General features: G+C 42.0%; 1 protein-coding gene across 2 annotated transcripts in view; it reads left to right on the forward strand.

Moving 5' to 3' along the window:
• Positions 1–6,167: 6,167 nt before the first annotated feature.
• Positions 6,168–18,745, forward strand: part of GRAMD2B (GRAM domain containing 2B) — a 56,575-nt gene continuing 43,997 nt past the window's right edge. For both annotated transcript variants that reach the window (XM_016217800.2, XM_087815530.1), the window contains exon 1: positions 6,168–6,295. In XM_016217800.2, coding sequence (XP_016073286.1) covers positions 6,213–6,295 — 83 coding nt within the window. In that variant the 5' untranslated portion in view covers positions 6,168–6,212. The remainder of the gene's footprint in view (positions 6,296–18,745) is intronic.

Here is an 18,745-nt window from a genome sequence, read left to right on the forward strand (position 1 = left end):
GAGAGACTCCACAACTTTACATTGTTGCCAGTGGATTATAAACAGTGATTCTTGGATGCGCTCCGGAGCTGGACCATCTGGGAGTCATGGGACCTCTCTGACCTGTCTGAAGCACTTGTAGTCAACTACCAGACAAGTGATAAGCAGCATGAGCCAAAGATTTTCTTTTTTTAGTTGGTGGGGTGGGGGTGGGGGCATATAAGTTACATTTCTTTTTCATTCACTCTTTTTCTTCCCCTGCAAGTTGCAAAAAAAAAAAAAAAAAAAGACTAATGCTATTCAACAAGTTCCAGGGCAGTATGGTTGAAAATCACTGGTTGGAAAAACCCACCTAACGACTCACTTATTTATTCATTCGTTCATTCAACTATTTACTGCCCTAGCCAGTCTGGCTCAGTGGTTAGAGCATCAGCCTCTGGACTACAGGGCCCCGGGTTTGATTCTGGCCAAGGCATGTACCTCAGTTGCAGGCTCGATCCCCAGCCCTGGTTAGGGCAGGTGCGGGAGGCAACCAGTCCGTGTGTCTCTCTCACATCGACGTCTCTCTCTCTGCCTCTCTCTGTCTCTCTGTCCCTCTCTCCCTTCCACTCTCTCTGAAAAGCAATGGAAAAAATATCTTCGGGTGAGAATTAAAAATCACACACACAAATATTCACTGAGTGTCTAACATGAACCAGCACTGTGGTGAACACAACAGACATGCCCCGTGTTTCTGAGAAGATTCCATTCTTGAAAGAGGACAGATAATAAACAAAGGGACAGAGAAGATAATACCTCTCTGAGACCGTCCCCTCCCAACTTCTCTTCCCTCCGCGTACTCCAGGCACAGTGGAGGGAGAACAGGGGCCTGCCTGCTGCTCCCAGAGTGTGCCAAGCTCAGGGCCGCCGCGAGCCCTCCGGCTGCAAGCTCTGCAGTCACACTTCGCATGGCTTCTTCCTTCCCCTCCTTCAAGTCTCAGCTAAGATGTCACCTCTCAAAAAGGCTTCCTTCGGCTTCCTGTGCAAAATAGGCCTCACTGTCCATGGCTTTCTGTTTTATTTTCTTTGCATCCCTCATCTGTTGAAACTGTGTTTTGTGCTTACTTTTTAAATTTTTGCTCCCTCCCACTAGAGCATAAGAGCCATGCCAGAGTGGGTTTTGTCTGTTTTGTTCACGTATCTATCTCATGCACTTAGAACAGTGCTGTTAGAAATGCCCATTTACTCACATGCCCAGTGGCAAAGCATCTATAGCCAGAGGGCCTAATGTATTATTTGCACTGTGACAGCAGGTCTCCAAAGACGGTCCCCAGTGAACAACACTCCTGTATTCACACCTTGCCTTGAACCTGGGCTGGCCCTGTGGCTCACTTTTGACCAATAGAACGCAACAGGGGTGAAGCTGCCTGATGTCCGGGTCTATCTCACAGAAAGCCTTGCCGATTTTACCTTGGTGTCATGGAACACATGTTCTGAAGGAAGCCAGCCACCAAGTAAAAAGTCTACACTGAGCCCGCCATGCAGTAAGGAAGCCCAAGGCTAGCCATGTAGAGAGACTAAAATGCTCATCTAGTGCCCAGCTGTCCCAGCCATCCCAGTTGAAGCACCAGACAAAGGAGTGTACACCCAGCTCAGTTGAGTCTTCAAATGACTCCAACCCCGGGGTGCCACCTGACTGTTACTGCATGGGAGACCCCAAGTAAGAACCACCCAGCTGAGCCCCATCAATCCACCACACTAGGAGAGAGAGAAAAAATATTGTTTTAGGCCCCCAAGCTTTGAAGTGGTTAGTTACACAGCAATAGATAACTGCAAAATGCAGCCCACCAAGACAGCTCTAGATTCAAACACTTCCTTCCCCACAAACATTATATATGTCTGAGGGTCCTTGGGCTCCCCCCGCCACACACACTCTCCTATAAGGCACATGTCTCTGCCATTAACAAACCTTGCTTTGCTCTGTCCTCTCTCCTGTGCCCCTACAACACACCACTAGACGTCAGGAAAGCTGGGTCTTCATCCTCATGGAACACTGTAATTTTAGCCACGCCACTAAACCCTCTGAAGCTCAGCCTCTTCTCTGAAGAATGATGGTGAGGATTGGATTTTTAAATTTTGTTTACTGTGGGGTAGGCAACACTTTCTCCTACCCTCATATAGAAACTAATACAGAACAGAAACATGTGAAAGAAATACTAGTGGAAGAGTTCTAACTGAAGCAGGAGAAGCTGTATATTGGAGTAGTGGTAAGAGGCAGACAGGAAAGCAAGAAGACTTTATTTCAAACACGAGCTCCTCCCCTCACTAGTTCAAAGACCCTGGGCTCCCTCAGAACCTGGTGGGAAAATCACGCTACTGAATGGTTTCAGAGGCCTCCCCACTTCACATGTTGTGATCTATAACATTTACCATACAGAAAATAGACATGGATTTTAAAACTTTGGGGTAGATTTTAACTTGTTGTTTATGTGGCATCATTTATTTTAATTTTTTTTTAAATATTGAACTGGAAGAGTTTGTATTGCATCTGCTTTCCCCCAGAGTCAGAATTATACTAGTACTTCCCAACTGCCATCTGCCCCTCGACTGGGAAGCCCTACCATCTTGCCTATTCCTCCCCACACAGGTGATAAGCTTAGTTCTTGCCTCATCCCTAGAGAGAGAAATAAAGTACATGTTTCAGATTTCCCCATCTGCAGTATAACTTGGCTTAGGAAAAAGATGGTGCAGAACTATTCTATTTGATTTTTTTTAAATATTGTTTTCAAAGGCCTGTATAGAAGGAAATTCCATAGCCTACTAGAGAATCCCATCCCAATGTTTTTGTTTTATTTTGTTTTGCCAGTGTTTAATGACTGTATTCATCAGGAAACTTTCTTTCATATTTGGCAGAAATCATTCAATAAAGATCCCCTTCATGTAATGCTTCCCAACTTCCATTCTTACAATTTTTTTTAAAAAGTTTTATAATTAAGTTCTGCAGTGTCACCATATATGGCTCTCTTCTGAACTCTCAATTTTTTTCCTATTTCCTCCTTTGGATATTGACCTTAATTTGGGAACAGGAATGGTGTGATGGGTGTTCCTGGAATTCTTTGACTTATGACGTTGACATATTAAATATTATGCATAGTTAAACTATTACTGAGCTCCAGGTTACATCTTGATAAGAGCATCAACATCTTCTAAAACATGTCCTCGGACAATATGCGTTCAATTACAGGTGTGACGACACTTTACATGTACTTATATAGGCTAATAAGTACATAACCTGCCACATGTCATAAATTAGGTAACTACTTGACAATACATCGCAACCTTAGCTCCACTCAAATCTCCAAACTCACATATGAACTCTGCCCCTGGGACTATGGACAGATGCACAGTGTATCTGATCAATCTTAAAAAAGAAATCAACATTTGAGCAATAATTTAAACTCTTAAAAGGAAGCCCCTGCCTCCTGAAAGGTGATGGGTTAGGCATGTATTTTCTACTGGCCTGCTTCAATAACTGGAAAAAATATCAGCTGGAACTGCTCCTTGACATTAAAAACAAGAAATTATGTCCCCAGAGGCTTGGCAGAAGAAAGGGTAAGGGCTTTTTAATTGGAGCAAAATCAAAGAGCCTCCTAAAATATATTTTAGACATAATCTCTAGTCTCTATTTTCTCACACTACACTGAAATTTCCCCTCTCGTTTGGCTGCTGCTGCCTTTTAAATGCTGCACTCCATTTCATTGTATAATAGGCCCAAGAATAAATAAATTAGGAAGCCGTTTCACAATGTCTTTTAAACTTAGGCAAGTGTCACTATGTAAAATAATGCAGTTTACTGACTTCTTTCTCTTTCTCATTCTTTCCCACTCTAGGAAAGGACTATTTCCCCACAGGCCCCCACTCCCCCACCTACTTTCTCACTTAAGACCATACTATAGAAGTCCTCATTCCATACACTAAACAGGTTTCAGGGCAACTTAAGTGCTCATTCATTGAACTGTAAGCCCATGCTGCTTTTGCTCATGCAGTAAAAGAGGCCTGACCACGGTTTGTCAAAGGTTAAACATAGAACTACCATTGTGACCAGCAATTCCATTAATTGGTATATGCACAAAGGGAAGCCACAGTAGCCAAAAAAGGAGAAACCACCCAAATGTTCATCAGTAGATGAATGGATAAACAAATGAACATATAATGAAAAACAGTGGTCCCTCAGTTTTTGAATGTAATCCGTTCCAGAAGACCATTCGAGGTCTGAAACGTTGGAAAGCCAAGGGATCAACAGCCGACAGCTAGGCCTCAGGATCTTGCCCTCAGCAGAAGTTGCGGGGCCTGTTCGACTTCCGAGACATTTTCGAAAACCGAAGCATTTCCTTCCTGGTTTACGGCGTTCATAAACCGAAATGTGCGTCAACGGAGACGTTTGAAAACCGAGGTACCACTGTATTATTTAGCCATAAAAAAGAATGAATTACTGATACATGCTACAAGTTGGATGAATCTTGAAAATATTGTGTTTAGTGAAATAAGCCAGACACAGAAGAAATACTATTATCTGATTCTACTTATATGAAGTACCCAAAACAAATTCATAGAAACAGAAAGTAGAATAGAGGTTACCAGGGGTTGGGAGGAGTTAGGAAGGAAGAGTTATGGTTGAATGGATGCAGAGTTTACATTGGGGATGATTAAAAAAAAGTTTTGGGTATAAGTAGTGGTGATGGTTATACACATTGTGAATGCATTTAATGTCACTGAATTGTACACTTATCAACGGTTAAAGTGATGAATAATATATATATTTTACTGCAATGAAAAAAATTACTTGAGAGCCAAAAAAGTCAGTTCTGACTTGCGTTCTGTAGTGGGGCAGCTTGGCGGGCACCTGAGATTTAAGAAGAGAGTCACTACCCAGAGTTTGGGAGGGTGACAATCTTATCTATATTCCAAGCCCATCCCCACCCTGAGTAGGGGGTGGAGCTAGAGAAAGGCTGTGGAGGCTGAAGGCACAGTGTTCCCAGTAAGAGCCAGCTATGGACACAGAAGGGTATCGAATCCAAGCTTCCAGATCACCCAGTGCCCTCCCCACCCTGCCCAGTTGGACTCCTGCAGGAGGGGGTCAGTGGTCAGGAAGCAACAAAACAAAACAAAACAACAACAAACAAACAGGAAAACCCAGACAGAGAGAGAATGCTCGTGGAATTTGACATCGATGTTTTTCATTCACTTATTATTCAAGTGTCAGGAGAATCCGTTTCTTCCCCCAGCCGCGTCATCCTCTGCTTCCGCCACTGTGACTGTTCTAGAGCAAAGGTGGGGTTCCAACACGTTATCCCGATCCCCAGCGCTCTGTGCCGAATCTGAAAACCACCAACACGTAAGCGATTTGCTATAATGAGCGAATGTTTGCAAGAATGCCTGGAACACGGTAGCTCTCAAAACCTTTACTCAGTGAATAAATGGATGCTTCACAGGCCAAACTTCAGACGAAACTAGCAACTCACAACCTCCCGAGAGGCAGGAAGGAGAGGCATGCATTTACTGGTTGGGTGCATAAAAAAATAAGTTATGAGATTTTGATGAAAGCTTCTCCCCCGCAGAACTAGGAATGGCCAACCAGACAACCGCCAAAGGCAACCACCCAGGCTTACCTTCGCTGCTGAACTAACCTATGGCTTAGGCCCTACGACTCCCCAACCAGGCAATATCCTGCGTGAATAATTTAGGCTAGGACGCGGGCCAGCCCACGCGGCGCATCTGGTGCGGGCCTCCCCCGGTCGTATCCATTTCCTGTGTCTGCAGCTGGCTGGTCATTTTTCAATCCCCCGCTTACAGTGCGGGGAGGGAAAAAGACCCTCTGCACGAGAAGTGCAGCACAGTGCTCGGCGCCTTCTCAGGCCAACGTTTCACCTGCCGGGCCAATGGGCTTCCTCTCCCCGCAGGACGAGTTCCACAGGTTTCCTGCCGCCCTCGCTCCGCCCCCGGCTGGCGCGGGGCTGTCGCCCGCGGGGCCCGCCCCTTCCCTCCTCGCGGCTCCTCCGCGCCCGCCCGACCAATCGGGCCGCTCGAACGTGGCCAGGTCGGCGGCCCGCAGCCCCGGCCGGGCCTGGATGCGCGAGCGGCGGGCGCGGGGGAGGGCGCGGGGCGGCGGGTGCACGGCGCCCCTGCGCGGGAGCGGGAGCGGGAGCGGGACGGCCGGCGCGGAGCTCTGAAGGTGCCCTCGGGACGCGGCCCCGATGACCGAGCTACAGCAAGATGTGGAAGACTCGAAGCCTGCCAAGGTGCTCGGCAAGAGGGAGAGCCGGGTGGGCGCAGCGCAGTGAGTACCCCGCGCCGCCGAACCCCTGCGCCAGGGCGCGCCCGGGTGGGAGCCGCTGTCGGAACTTGTACGCGGGCAGCCTGGAGGCTCGAAGGCGCTCTGCGGCGCCCGGTCTCTCTCTCTCTCCGATTCGGTGGCAGAGGGAAGGCTCGGCAGGGTTTCGGGACGGTGCTGCCGCTGGCAGCCCCGTGGGGATGTGAATTCTTGGAGCGGATGGCACGATTGGTGTTTTGTCATTCCCGAGGGAGGGTCGGGGACCTCGCTCAGGTCCCTTAAGCCCTGTCGAGAAACGGAGCGCTAATATTTGTGGCAGTTGTCCTGCTTCTTAACGACGAGGGGGAGATGCAGTTGTCTTGGGGGGGTTACTGGCCATGAGCCCCACGGTGTTGTGGGTTCAGACCTCGAGGATGTCTGTCCCCGGTCCCTTCACTGTTTCCGCCCAAGGGAGTGGGCACACGACATAGGCTTTACCTTTCCCCCTCCGCGACTGCCTGCCTTTGCGTGGGGGCTGGACACAAGCTCGTCGCACACTTCTGAGAGAGGGGGTGAGGAGCGGCGTCGAGGGCGAGGAATCTGTAAGGAGCGCTTCGAGGACTGGGCCGGGACTCCTGAGAGGTGACTGGTGATAGGATGTGCACATTGTTTGCTTTACACGCTATTCTGGTTTAAGAAACTGAAAACTAAAATATTTTGGTCACAGGGATTAGCTTTCTGTAATGAAACTTGTCTTCGCCTGTACAGCTTTATTTTTCTTTTTTTGATCCAGAGCAGCATTATTTCCATGATTGTTAATTCCAAACATTCTTCTTTGAAAAAGGAAAAGAAGCTTTCAGCATTTGCTTATTTGCTGTCACCATCACACTAAGTGATGTTAAGATAAATATCTAAATAAGAGAGATATTAAGATAGACTATCTAAATAAGCCCTTTTTTTTTTTTTTTTAATGGCACCAAGCTGTTGGGAGTACTTAAAATGCTTTATTGATACTAATATAAAAAGATGATAGATTATTGTTTTTCTGTTTTTTTAATCTTCACCCGAGGACATGTTTATTGATTTGGGAGAGAGAGAGAAACATGGATGTGAGAGAGAAACATGATTGGTTGCCTCCCCTACACACCCCAACCAGGGGTTGAACCCACAACCTAGGTATGTGCCCTGACCCAGGAATCGAGCGGCAAACCTTTTTGGTGCATGCCTGAGATGATGCTCCAACCGTTACTGAGCCACCCAGCTGAGGCGAAAAGGAGAAATTATTTTAATGAAGATTCAGTCTCCATCATTCGTTGTTTCAGCATTTACTGATTTTTAAAACTCACAGCCTGGCTCCACATAAAGACTTGTGTTTATAAAAGCATATTTCATCTGTGTGTCTGTTGACGTTTGGGCTAAACTTTTGGAAGAATAGATTTATTAGCTGCTTTGATTTATGGTTTCAAATGCTTTGGTCATATTCTTGTCCAGCGTTTCTTTCCTTGGCTGCTCTCTCCTTTGCTCTCCCAACACTGTCAACTTAAGCTGGTGTTCTTTACTCTTTATGTACAAATCTATGATGGAGAAAAACTGCTATGGGTATAACTTTCAAAAAATGTTTTGGTTTTCTCACCCCAAGATAAAAGCCTAACTCTATGCTAACAACTGAAGTTCAAGAAAAAGATGAACTCTCAAATGCTATTTCTGTTACATTACTTCTCTGAAGAAGAGGTATTATGGATAGTTTTTTTGTTTGTTTTTTTGTTAATCCTCATGCAAGGATATTTTTTCCATCCAGGCACATGCCCTTGACTGGCAATCAAACCCACGACCCTTCGGTGTGCAGGTTGGCACTCTCACCACTGAGCCACACCAGCCAGGGCATGATGATCTTATCACCATTTAATAGATGTTGGAAGTGACAGGAGTGTTAAAGGGCACAAGCAAGACTGGAACCCAGGACTTGAAACTTATAGTCCTGAACTCGCCTGCATGCAATATTTAGTTGTACTTACACAAAGTAGAATGACTCAGTTCTATGCAAAACAGCTACTGAGTTTGAGAATCTTCACACTCTCAGTCATCTAGATATTCAGTTAAGGAAATTGTTTTAAATGATTGAAAAAGTCTACTACAGCATTTGGACTAATTATGTTAACTCAGAATGCTTTAGATGTTGGGAAAATACTTCGGTCAATGATAAGAGCATTGAAGCTCAAAGTCCCAACATAACCCTTCATTTGAAACAGCCAGGTTCAAATTCATTTCAGTTCAACAAATAATGGACTACCTACTATTTGTTCAATAATGGTGGGGAATACAAGAATGTATATGAGATGGTATCTGCCCTTCTGGAACTTCAACAGCAGTTTTGAGAAGTACAGTATATTACTGTACTTCTAGGGACATTGGTGGTCATTTTCACATAAAACACACAAACAAGATGCTATAAAAAGTTTGGCCCATAACAGTCTCCATAGTTAGGATGTCTATCCCTTTGACAGTCCTTGTTAAATTTCTCTTTATTTATTGGGTATTTTTTGTTTGTTTTCCTCTCAAAGTAGTCATTTTCAGGCCTACTGAAGTCACTTCTGCTTCAGTCTAAGATCTTAGACACTCTCTTCCTCTGACCTCTCAGACTCTTGCTCTGGTAACAGAAGAGTAAATTTAAGAGGGAGGTAGATACAGTGATATATTGGTGTGATCGTTCCATATCTTAAATCATTCTGAGTAGCCAAATTGTTACACTTGGAAACCCAGTCTCACTTCTGTTTTGAACTTCATAACTCAGATTAACAGTCACTAAGCTGAAAATTGTTGAAGTTCAGGTGTCCCAGTGGACATTTTCTTCCAAGGATGTTAGAATGGCTCGTGTCTCCCCACTTCCCTGCATCTGTAACTGCACCCACATAGGCCTCATCTCCTGCAACCTAGCCTCCTAGGTAGTAACAGCTGCCATTTATCAAGAATGCTTGCTGCGTGGTGGACTGTGTGCTCAACACTTTACATTCATTTTCATACAGAATGAGGTCGGCACCGTTATCTCCATTTTACAAATAAGAACATTGAACCTCTGAGAAGTTAAGCAACGAGACAGAGACACAGTTAATAAGAGAACAGCTGAAATTCAAGCCCAGGTCTCCTGACTCTCGGGCCTGAACTTCAACACTTAATTTGCCCTCTACTCCTGAATTCACGATGGCCCTCCATGGCCTACTCTAAAACGCAGGCTCCTCTGCCAAGAATTTAAGACCCTTAAATAGCTGAACCCACAAAGACCATTTCAACCTCCTTTCCTAATACTAGCCGCATGCACATCTTTTATAGCCAGACAATCACACTGGAATCCCTGTTTTCAAGAGGTGATGATACAGAGGAACGGGAACAGGTAGAACCGGATAAAGTTCCCTTCATTCGTCTCTTCTCATCTCTACTCCTCTGCTCAGGTAGTTTCCTCTCTTCTTTCTCTGTATTTCTGTAAATCAACTCAGGTTTTCCTCCATTTAAAACCTTCCCTTATCACTGGCCATACTCATCTCTTCCTATCAGTGCCTACCTTCTACATATGTGGTTGGCCCCATAAAATTTAGCTGCTGTTATTATTACTATTAATTAACAGTTAAACATTTATTGAACATTTCGTATATACAAAGCAGTGGTTTAAGCTGCTAGCTTGTATTAACTCACATGCTAGTCTAGTGTTTATTAGTTAACTTTTCCCTAAATAGATTGCAAGCTCCAGTCATCTTTTTCCTTACTTAATTTCTCAGAGGACCCAACAAATAATTACTTTCGATAACCATTTGTTGGTGAGCTGGGGAAGCTGGGACCCCGTTCCCCCTAATTAAGATACATAATATGCTTATAGCTGACATTCAGCTTGACTATCTCAGGGACATTCCCTTCATTCTTGTGAGCTGAGCTGCACCGCAGAGAAGCTGCAAGGACTCATTTTGTTCCTCTGGCCAACAATGACAGTAAAATTAGGTCCTCTTACCTCTCTCCCCCCCTCCCCCATTGGCTAATAATAGTGCAATATAAGTATGAAGCTGACACACCTGGAGAGCTTGCTAAGCACATACCTGCCTCAACCTCATCCCATCTTTTAAAATCTCATAATCAAATTTTCTATCAGTGGCCGTTAGAATTTTAAGGTATTTACTTGCCTGAGAGCTGTGGCTTAGTCATTCATCTTTATGCTAGAAGTGAGGCCGCAGATTCACTTATCACCAGAGTGCATTTTGATAACCCTTTTCTTACCAAGAATAGGTCATTTAGCAGCCTATTTCCTTTTGAGATCCTAGTTTCTCCCCATTCATTACCTTTTTCATTCCGAATTTTATGTTCCCAGGACATAGACAGTTCTAACATAGCTTAACTTTTCTGACACAGATTTTATGAGATACACTTTTGTTTCTTAAAAAGTCTGTTGATCTGATTTTAGGAATGACCAAGTTACTTTTAATCAATTTCAAAACGTATCTAAAACTAATGCTGATATATTTCTGGGCAAAATTATTTTGATTCATATTTCAAATAATGAATTACATTATACATAACATACTTGTAATGAAAATTGAATTTTTAACATTTAAATTTTAATAACTTGGGGTGTAAGAATTCTAGAAATGTGTTCAACCCCATATAGAGAGAGAGGAAGTGGATGTGGGCAACATAAACATTTACCTTGAAAGGAAGTTCTCTGGTATTATCAAGAAGTGATCATGATTTTAGGAGCATCCTTTAATTTTAAATTGTGAATTCAAGTAAAAATAAGTTACCTACAGTGAAAGTGTTTATTATCCAGTTATCCTGTCTTTGTACATTGCATATTGGGGGTACCTGACAAGCAGAATAAGGGTTGAAGTTGGAAATGGATCTTGAATTGGAAGCAAGAGGAGCAAAGACAAATAATTATTGACTATAGATTGATTTCTCAGTGCTCATTTTACTGCAGACTTTGGAAGTGCCCATTTAGTAAGAGAATCTCTATAATATATGTTATGTATGTATTATTTTTTCATTCGTGTGTATTTGTAACATAATTTTTCAAATTTTTAATTTTCAGGTCACTAACTCTTACAGATTACCCCATGCACTTTTTAATATAAAATTTGGGGTAGGAAGAAAAATTATATACAAAGTATAAAAATTATATTAAAGTAAAACAATCAATAGAGGAGTTTGAAACAGTGGAAAAATATAAAGTGTGTTCTGGTTTAAATGTTTTGAAAAAAAATTCAATGAACCACATCAGTTCTGGAGATTAATGTCATAGGAGATTGCTGATTTATTAAGGTCATACATAACGTTGTTAAGAAGGTAGGCTCCAGGAAACCAGGATCTGAAATCTTACTTCTGTCTCCTAGCAGTGTGACTCTGGCAAGTTACTGAGCCACTCTAACTCTCAGGTTAATCATCTGTAAAGGGTAATACTGACCTGAGCTGTTTCATATAGGCTTGCTTTGAAGTTTAGATGGGAAAGTAAGAAATGCACCTTGCCTAGTGTCTGACTTGTCAACTCTCCATAAACCTTAGCTATGCCAGTCCTCACTGTTGAGGATCTGGGACATGCTGTGGGGTAGAGGTGGGAGGCTAACATAAAAGGTAATTAAACTAAATAGTCAAAATTCAAAAGGCCTGAACCAGTGTTCCATTAAGTAAGCCTTTCTACCATCAGTTCAGTCTGGGGACACTTGTGATGGCATCTGAGTATTGCCATGAGTCCAACACGGCATCTCGGTGTCTAGTTTATGCTAAAAGGACCTCATGCCATAACTGTTTGCTAACATTTATATCTTTCTTACTTATTTGGTATTATTACATCTGTTGTCCAGTACTTTTATCTATGATCCATTAATTCCCATGTCCTCCTTCCTGGCACTGAGCTTTTCTCTCATGGTTCCTCATCTTCCAATGGCTGAATCTTTTTCCATTTGTTAAATGCTCAGTTTTAGGCACTAAACACATTTTCAAATGGCATAAAGCAAAGGTGCCGGAGAGAGACTCCTCCACAGCCATCTTAATGACTACTCTTTCTCTTTAAAAAAAAGAAAGTGTTTTTATCCAAACTTAAGTTTATTTACCCTTAGAAGAGAAGCAGAACCAACTTAAACTGCACCCCCTAAGATAAACTAATTTATATATGTTCTCTCATTGGTCACTCCATGCGTGTCATAGGTCCCCGCATTCATCATGGGGCACGATACAGATCATTTCACTGAGACACATTTTACAATATTATAAAATTTTTGTTGATTCATTATGATTTGTTTTTCCTTATTATATCCATCTTCTGGTATATATAGAAGTGTGTTGGACTTGGCGAATGAGCTTGTCCTGAGGATTAAACATGATCATACAGTACCTGGCATACCATAGGAGAGCTCAATAAATGGTGGGCATTATTCTCATAAATCACTTTCCCCCAAACTTCTTTGCAGAATAGTTATCTCCCAGTAAAATAACCCACTCAGTTTTAACATTGATAAACAAATCCATCCAAACACAACTTTGTTAGGGTGACCTTTGCAAAGTGAATTCATAGTGTTAAATGGAGGGATTGATTTCTGACTGAGCCCCTCTCAAGTTATCAATTCAGCTTCTTATCTCTTCTGTCCCACCCTTCTAACCGGATCATCCTAGACAGGCCCCTAATCTGATGATGTAGCAGTACCTGGGCCACCTATGAATAACTAGATAGAGGTCACAGTGGTGATGACCTGTTTAAAAAGAGACCAAAGTGGAGAAATGGAAATGTGAGGTTAAAGACAGTAAGTAAGGAGATGGGGAGAGAAAAGAAATGAGTTGGAAAAGAGAGGAAGAAATGTTGAGTTATATAGAAAAGAGAAAGAAAAAAAATGCTTGCTTACTATTAGCCTGTATGATCTTCTGCTTCTATCTGGGCAGATGGTGCTCCTCTTCTCTCCCTTTGCTACTCTGTGCCCGTCAGTGAAGTCCCAGGCACTAAGATGGGTGGGTGACCTGCTGCTTCTCCCCTAATGGAGACAGTGACCTGTGTACAGATGTTGGTGTTTTCTTAAAGTCCATATATATCATGTGTCTGATTATTTCCATATTTGTTATCTTCTAGATTTTTCAAGGTATGCCCTCCATGTGCAGTGACTTAAAAACTGCAAAGAACCTCAGAAATATGCTAATTTTTATGTCTTTACTACTAAGGATTATTATCTGAAAACAGTTATCTTGTGACCCTAAAATTATTGTGAAAGCCCTAGTTTATAGTGCTGTAAAAATGTGTAAATTGAATGAAAAACTAGTTCATCATAACTTTTAGCACTGTATTGTTTCTATAATTCATTGGAAAACAGCTCATTTGATTCTGTCAACTTAAATATTGTGCTAGATGCTCTATATAATGTATATTGTGGTGCTCTGAGAGCCTACGTGAACTGTCAAGAATGTATTTCTTGCCCTGGCCAATATGGCTCAATGGTTAGAGCGTCAGCCCTTGCACCAAAGGGTCTCAGGTTCAATTCCCAGTCAAGGGCGCACGAACCTTGGTTGCAAGTTTGATTCCCCCACCCTAGTTGGAGCATGTGCAGGAGGCAACCAATCAATGTGTCTCTCTCACATCCATGTTTCCCTCCCCCTCCCTGACACGCTCTTTATATATATATCTCAATGGAAAAAATATCCTCGGGTGAGGATTTTAAAAAAAGAATATATTTCTTTCCTGCTCTCTCTCCGTTTCTCTCTTAATAATAAAGTTCTGTAGTATATAAATTTGGAGTAGTTTTGACATGAAGTTGATAGATATCTTATGCTTTTCCTTGATTTAATCAGAATCTTTTCTGAAATTTTTACCAAAAAAACCCAGTTTTTTCTGCTCAAATTCTAAAATCACAAAACATCAGACTTATGAGAGAAGAATAAAGGTCATATGAGCTAGGAGAAAGACAGTATTGAACAATTGATAATGACCAGATAAATTTGCTGGTGTTCTAACTGAATTTACTAAGTAGTTATGTGTTGGGCATCATGCAGTGTCAACAGTCACCAAGAAGAGGAAGATAAGCCCTTTGCTAATAGGAAAATAGAATAAAGGAAAGGATTATTTTGTTTTGAGATTTAGTCTTTCAAAGAACAGAGTAGGTAGCTCCAGAAACTATATCAAAGCTCAGATGAGACGAGCTAATATTGCTCTGTGCTATAGACACTGTTCAAAGTGTTTTTACACATATGCATGTAATGAGGTAGGTATTATCACATTTTATGCATCACAGAGACACAATGATTTGCTCAAGGTCATAAGAGCTGTGGAAGTATTCAGCTTCCTAAAATCATTCATATGCAACCTTACTAGATTTAGGAGGACCGAAGATGCACAGGGCAAAGTGTCTCCCATTAAGTGTCCATGCATCCTTGAGCAGATATCTTAACTTGTAGAGGTCAGTTTTCTTAACTATAAAACTAAGACTCATTTCCATTCTACAGTTCTAACATTGAAAGGGTTTCTAATGTTCCGTGGAGGACAGGGCATTGGTACTTTTTCTGTGTTGTCAGACACAGGTGCCTCTCTGGATACTTCTATAGTCATCTGGGCTCAGACCTGTGGGGAACTTAATTGTTCCAGCACTGTGTTTTGCACAGCAGTCACTCATAGATTTCAATTTTTAAAAACACAAGTACAGAAACCAATAAATAAATAAAAGCAGAGAGTAGAAAAGATACAAAATAAAAATAAAAACACAAGTACAGAGGGTTTTGATAAAGTAATGTGACTGATTTGTTTCAAAACCATGTGAGTGTTGTTTCTTAAGTAGTCACTGAAGGAACCCAAGAACCTTTCCAAAAATGCTGCAGTTGCACAAAATCTTTTTTAAATTCTTCTTGCAGAGTTACTTTCAAAGCCCGGAGCCCATTCTTTGAATAGTCATAAGGTTGGCAAACCCCCTTCTTTTGAGAATAAATTAGATTTTCAAAACAGCCTGAAGCCAAATTTGGTGAATAAGCTGAACAGATACCTTTAACTTCATTATGGAAAGAGTAAAATGCAATAGTTATTATTCTGCCCTAAAATCATTTTTCAGTGTTTATACTATACCCAGGTGGGGTTGAGCATATCATAAGCATTAAAAATATATACTTTGAGGATGCAAATGTCACACATGATAAGTCTTTTTCTTGAGTATACCCTATGTATATGTGGAAAACACAATTTTTGAAAAAATGTCCACAAATTTAGGCTGTGAAGAGTCAGCTATCACAATCTTCCTGACTATCTCCTTCATCACATGATGTGGGAATGTATTTACAAATTACATTTTTTCAGATCCCCTCTCCCTCTCCATGTCATAGTTTTTTATTGTATGCAAGGTCCTACTCCTGACCTTCCCACATGGTGGCTATTGATTACGGGTGCGAAGTTTTCAATCTTCGCCTTAGTATCTCACCTGCTAGCTAATATCGGTGAGCTGATGGGTCTACTACTGGTAAGTCCCTGAGCATATCAGCTTGTTCAATCATACTTTCCTGTTCCCAGTTCTTGACTTTTGGACAGAATGGATTTATTAACATAGCATTTTTATCTGAGATCTTATTGTAGTGCTGTATTGTTCCATACATTTTATGTGATATGTCTCCAGTCTTCTCTAATCCAGCGTAATTCAACAAGCTTCCCTTTAGGATGCAATGCCCTTTAGGAGCTGCCAGTGTGGGGAGAGGAGAGCAGGAAACACACACACACACACACACACACACACACACACAACTAATACTGTGTGATAAGAATTCCACAGTAGCTATCAGCTGCTAATGGGAACAGAGATGTAGGAATTATTTTTCTTAAGGCGAGCTAAGAGGTGATGCTTGAAGAGAGGTTGATGAGTAGGAAAGTATTTGGCCTCAGCTAGATGGAAATAAGTCACTCGGTGAGGGAAGAACAGGAAAGGTTACTTGAAATTTCAACTTCCCTTTTTTGATGACTACTTAGGGGTCTGCTGTGGTTAGACTGGTTAGGGCAGGAGAACTAGCAGCAAGAGCAGAATGGGACCCGGCCGGGCGTGGCTCGGCGGTTGAGCATCGACCTAGGATCCAGGAGATCGCTGTTCGATTCCCGGTCAGGGCACATGCCCGGGTTGCGGGCTCCATCCCCAGTCGGGGGTGTGCAGGAGGCAGCCGATCAATGACTCTCATCACTGATGTTTCTCTCTCTCTCCCTTCCTCTCTCTGAAATCAATAAAGATATATTAAAAAAAAAAGAGCAGAATGGGAAGGGCTTGGGGCCCCCACTCAGAATTCTTCTTGCTTTGTTCCCTTTGCCTCACTTCCGGCTTTGGCTCTACTACGGATTCTTTGAAACTTCAGGGAAATCGTCCTTTCTGGTCTTCAGTTTCCTCCCCTGTAAGGAGAGAGGGCTGAATGACCTGATTTGTTAGATCCCTTCCAACCTGAAGAGTGCGAGTCTTTGAAGAAACTGCCCTAGTTCTCTGCACTCCTTTGTGTGAAGAACTCTATCAGACCCAACACACTGAGGGAAGCGTTTTGAATATGAATAGCATCCTTGCTTTCTTACTCACTTTGGCCTCTTTTATTTATTTTTTCTTTTATTTCTTTCCCTGGGTAAACCTATACCAGGTTAAGGCAGGACTGCCGCTGGAACATAACTAACCTCTCCTCTTACGCATTTATAGATACATATCAGCATTCATGTCACATTCTACCCCGCCTTGACGTTTGGCTGCAGGTGACAGGGCCACAGTGCCTTCTGGACCAGTCATAGTAGAACTGTCTAATCAAATAACTTAATGTAAAACCTAGAGCACAGATGGGGACCAGACTCACTAACAGTGGAATTGCAAGTTTCTGTGGTATGGTTCAGGTCTGAAAATAATTGTATATTGCACTTGAATACAGAATACTATTGAAGAGTTAACAAGCATTTTTCCCCAGCAATGAAGCTGGGTTCCTAGCTTACCACTTCAACCTAATAATTATTATACCATTTTAAAAGCACTTTGTATTCTTTAAAATACTTTTATTTACATCAGAAGTTGAATTAAACACACATTTTTTCTGAGGACCTACTACTGTTAGGCACTATACTATGTTATAAGGATATCAGGGTGTATTAGACCATGGACCCTACCCTCAAGAACATCAGAGCAGATTGCACTGTCATTTGAGCAGTATCTTAACATGACATTAAATATGAGTTTCAATCTATTGTGATAAATAAGAATATTTACAGGCATTTTAAAGAGAATAATAGAGGAGAAACTAGCTCATTGTGGGACTGAGTAAAGACTTCTTAGAGGAAATTATAATACCTAAGTCTTGAAGGAGAAATAGGAGTAAGCCCCTCCCCCACTGGGGGGAGGGAGGGAGAGAATGTTCTACCCAGAAATACTAGCCTAAATGAAGTAATGTGAAACAGCCTATTACATAGTCTACATATTAGACTATGGAGAACTAATATTACTAGAACATAAAATGTATAATACTGACTGGCAGTGCATGAGGCAGGAGCAGTAGATTGGAGGAAGGTCACAGAGGATGACCTTTTATGCCATGAGGAGGAGCTTGGACTTACCTATAAGACAGGGATCTACTGACGGGTTTACCCAGGGATATGATAGTCAGGTTTGAGTTTTTTAGAAATGACTCCAGTAACAAGGTTTAAGATATATACATATCTATACACATATATATTATTTATATATATGTTAATGAGAAAAAATATATATGTATATATATTAACCCAGTCCTGTATGCCAGGCTATACAGGACTGGGTTAATGGGAAATGAGGGTGGGTAGACTGGATTGAAGAGATTTGGATGAGAAGTGAAAGAAAGAGAGGAATCTAACTAGAGGAAATGAAGTCAAAAGAAGTTTTGGTTTTCAGATGCGAGTGCCATGTTAGCATTTCTGTAAACTAGGAGAAAACCTGATGAGAAGGAAAAGATGAAGATGTAGCACAAAGACAGAATAACTGAACAAGCCCAGAGGTACTATAAAATGGGCTTGAATATAAAAAAAAGAGGCCTTGTCTTCTGAAACTAGAGGAATGTACAGATGCAGTAGATGCAGACGTAGGTAATTGTAGGTCAGGGGAAGACCTGTGGCTGCCCTTGTCTGAATACGTCAACTTTCAGTTTCCTTAGCAAAGTCAGTACATGGCCCCTTTCATCCAGAGGGATGAGTTGTGTTTAGTTAGGAGCTTGAGACGTGTTGGGGAGGAAAAACTTTTCTTCTGCCCTCCTAGGTTCTTCTGGCTTGTCTAGGAATTAAATTGACATGAGACAGATTAACAGGAGAAAATCAAGGAAACAATGGAGGTCAGAGTATTCTCACATTGCCTGTTCCTCAAGTAACTTTAATTCAAAAATAATCAATGTGCCACCTTGGCATATTTGGGGGAGGTCTGCCCTAATCCCCATCAGGATCATGGAGAGTGTTTGGGATACAAGTTAAAGGGATTGGAAAGGAAAATGTATGAGGAATGCTGAGGGCCC

Source organism: Miniopterus natalensis, chromosome 3 (assembly GCF_054644295.1).
Source record: "Miniopterus natalensis isolate mMinNat1 chromosome 3, mMinNat1.hap1, whole genome shotgun sequence".
NCBI lineage: Eukaryota > Metazoa > Chordata > Mammalia > Chiroptera > Miniopteridae > Miniopterus > Miniopterus natalensis.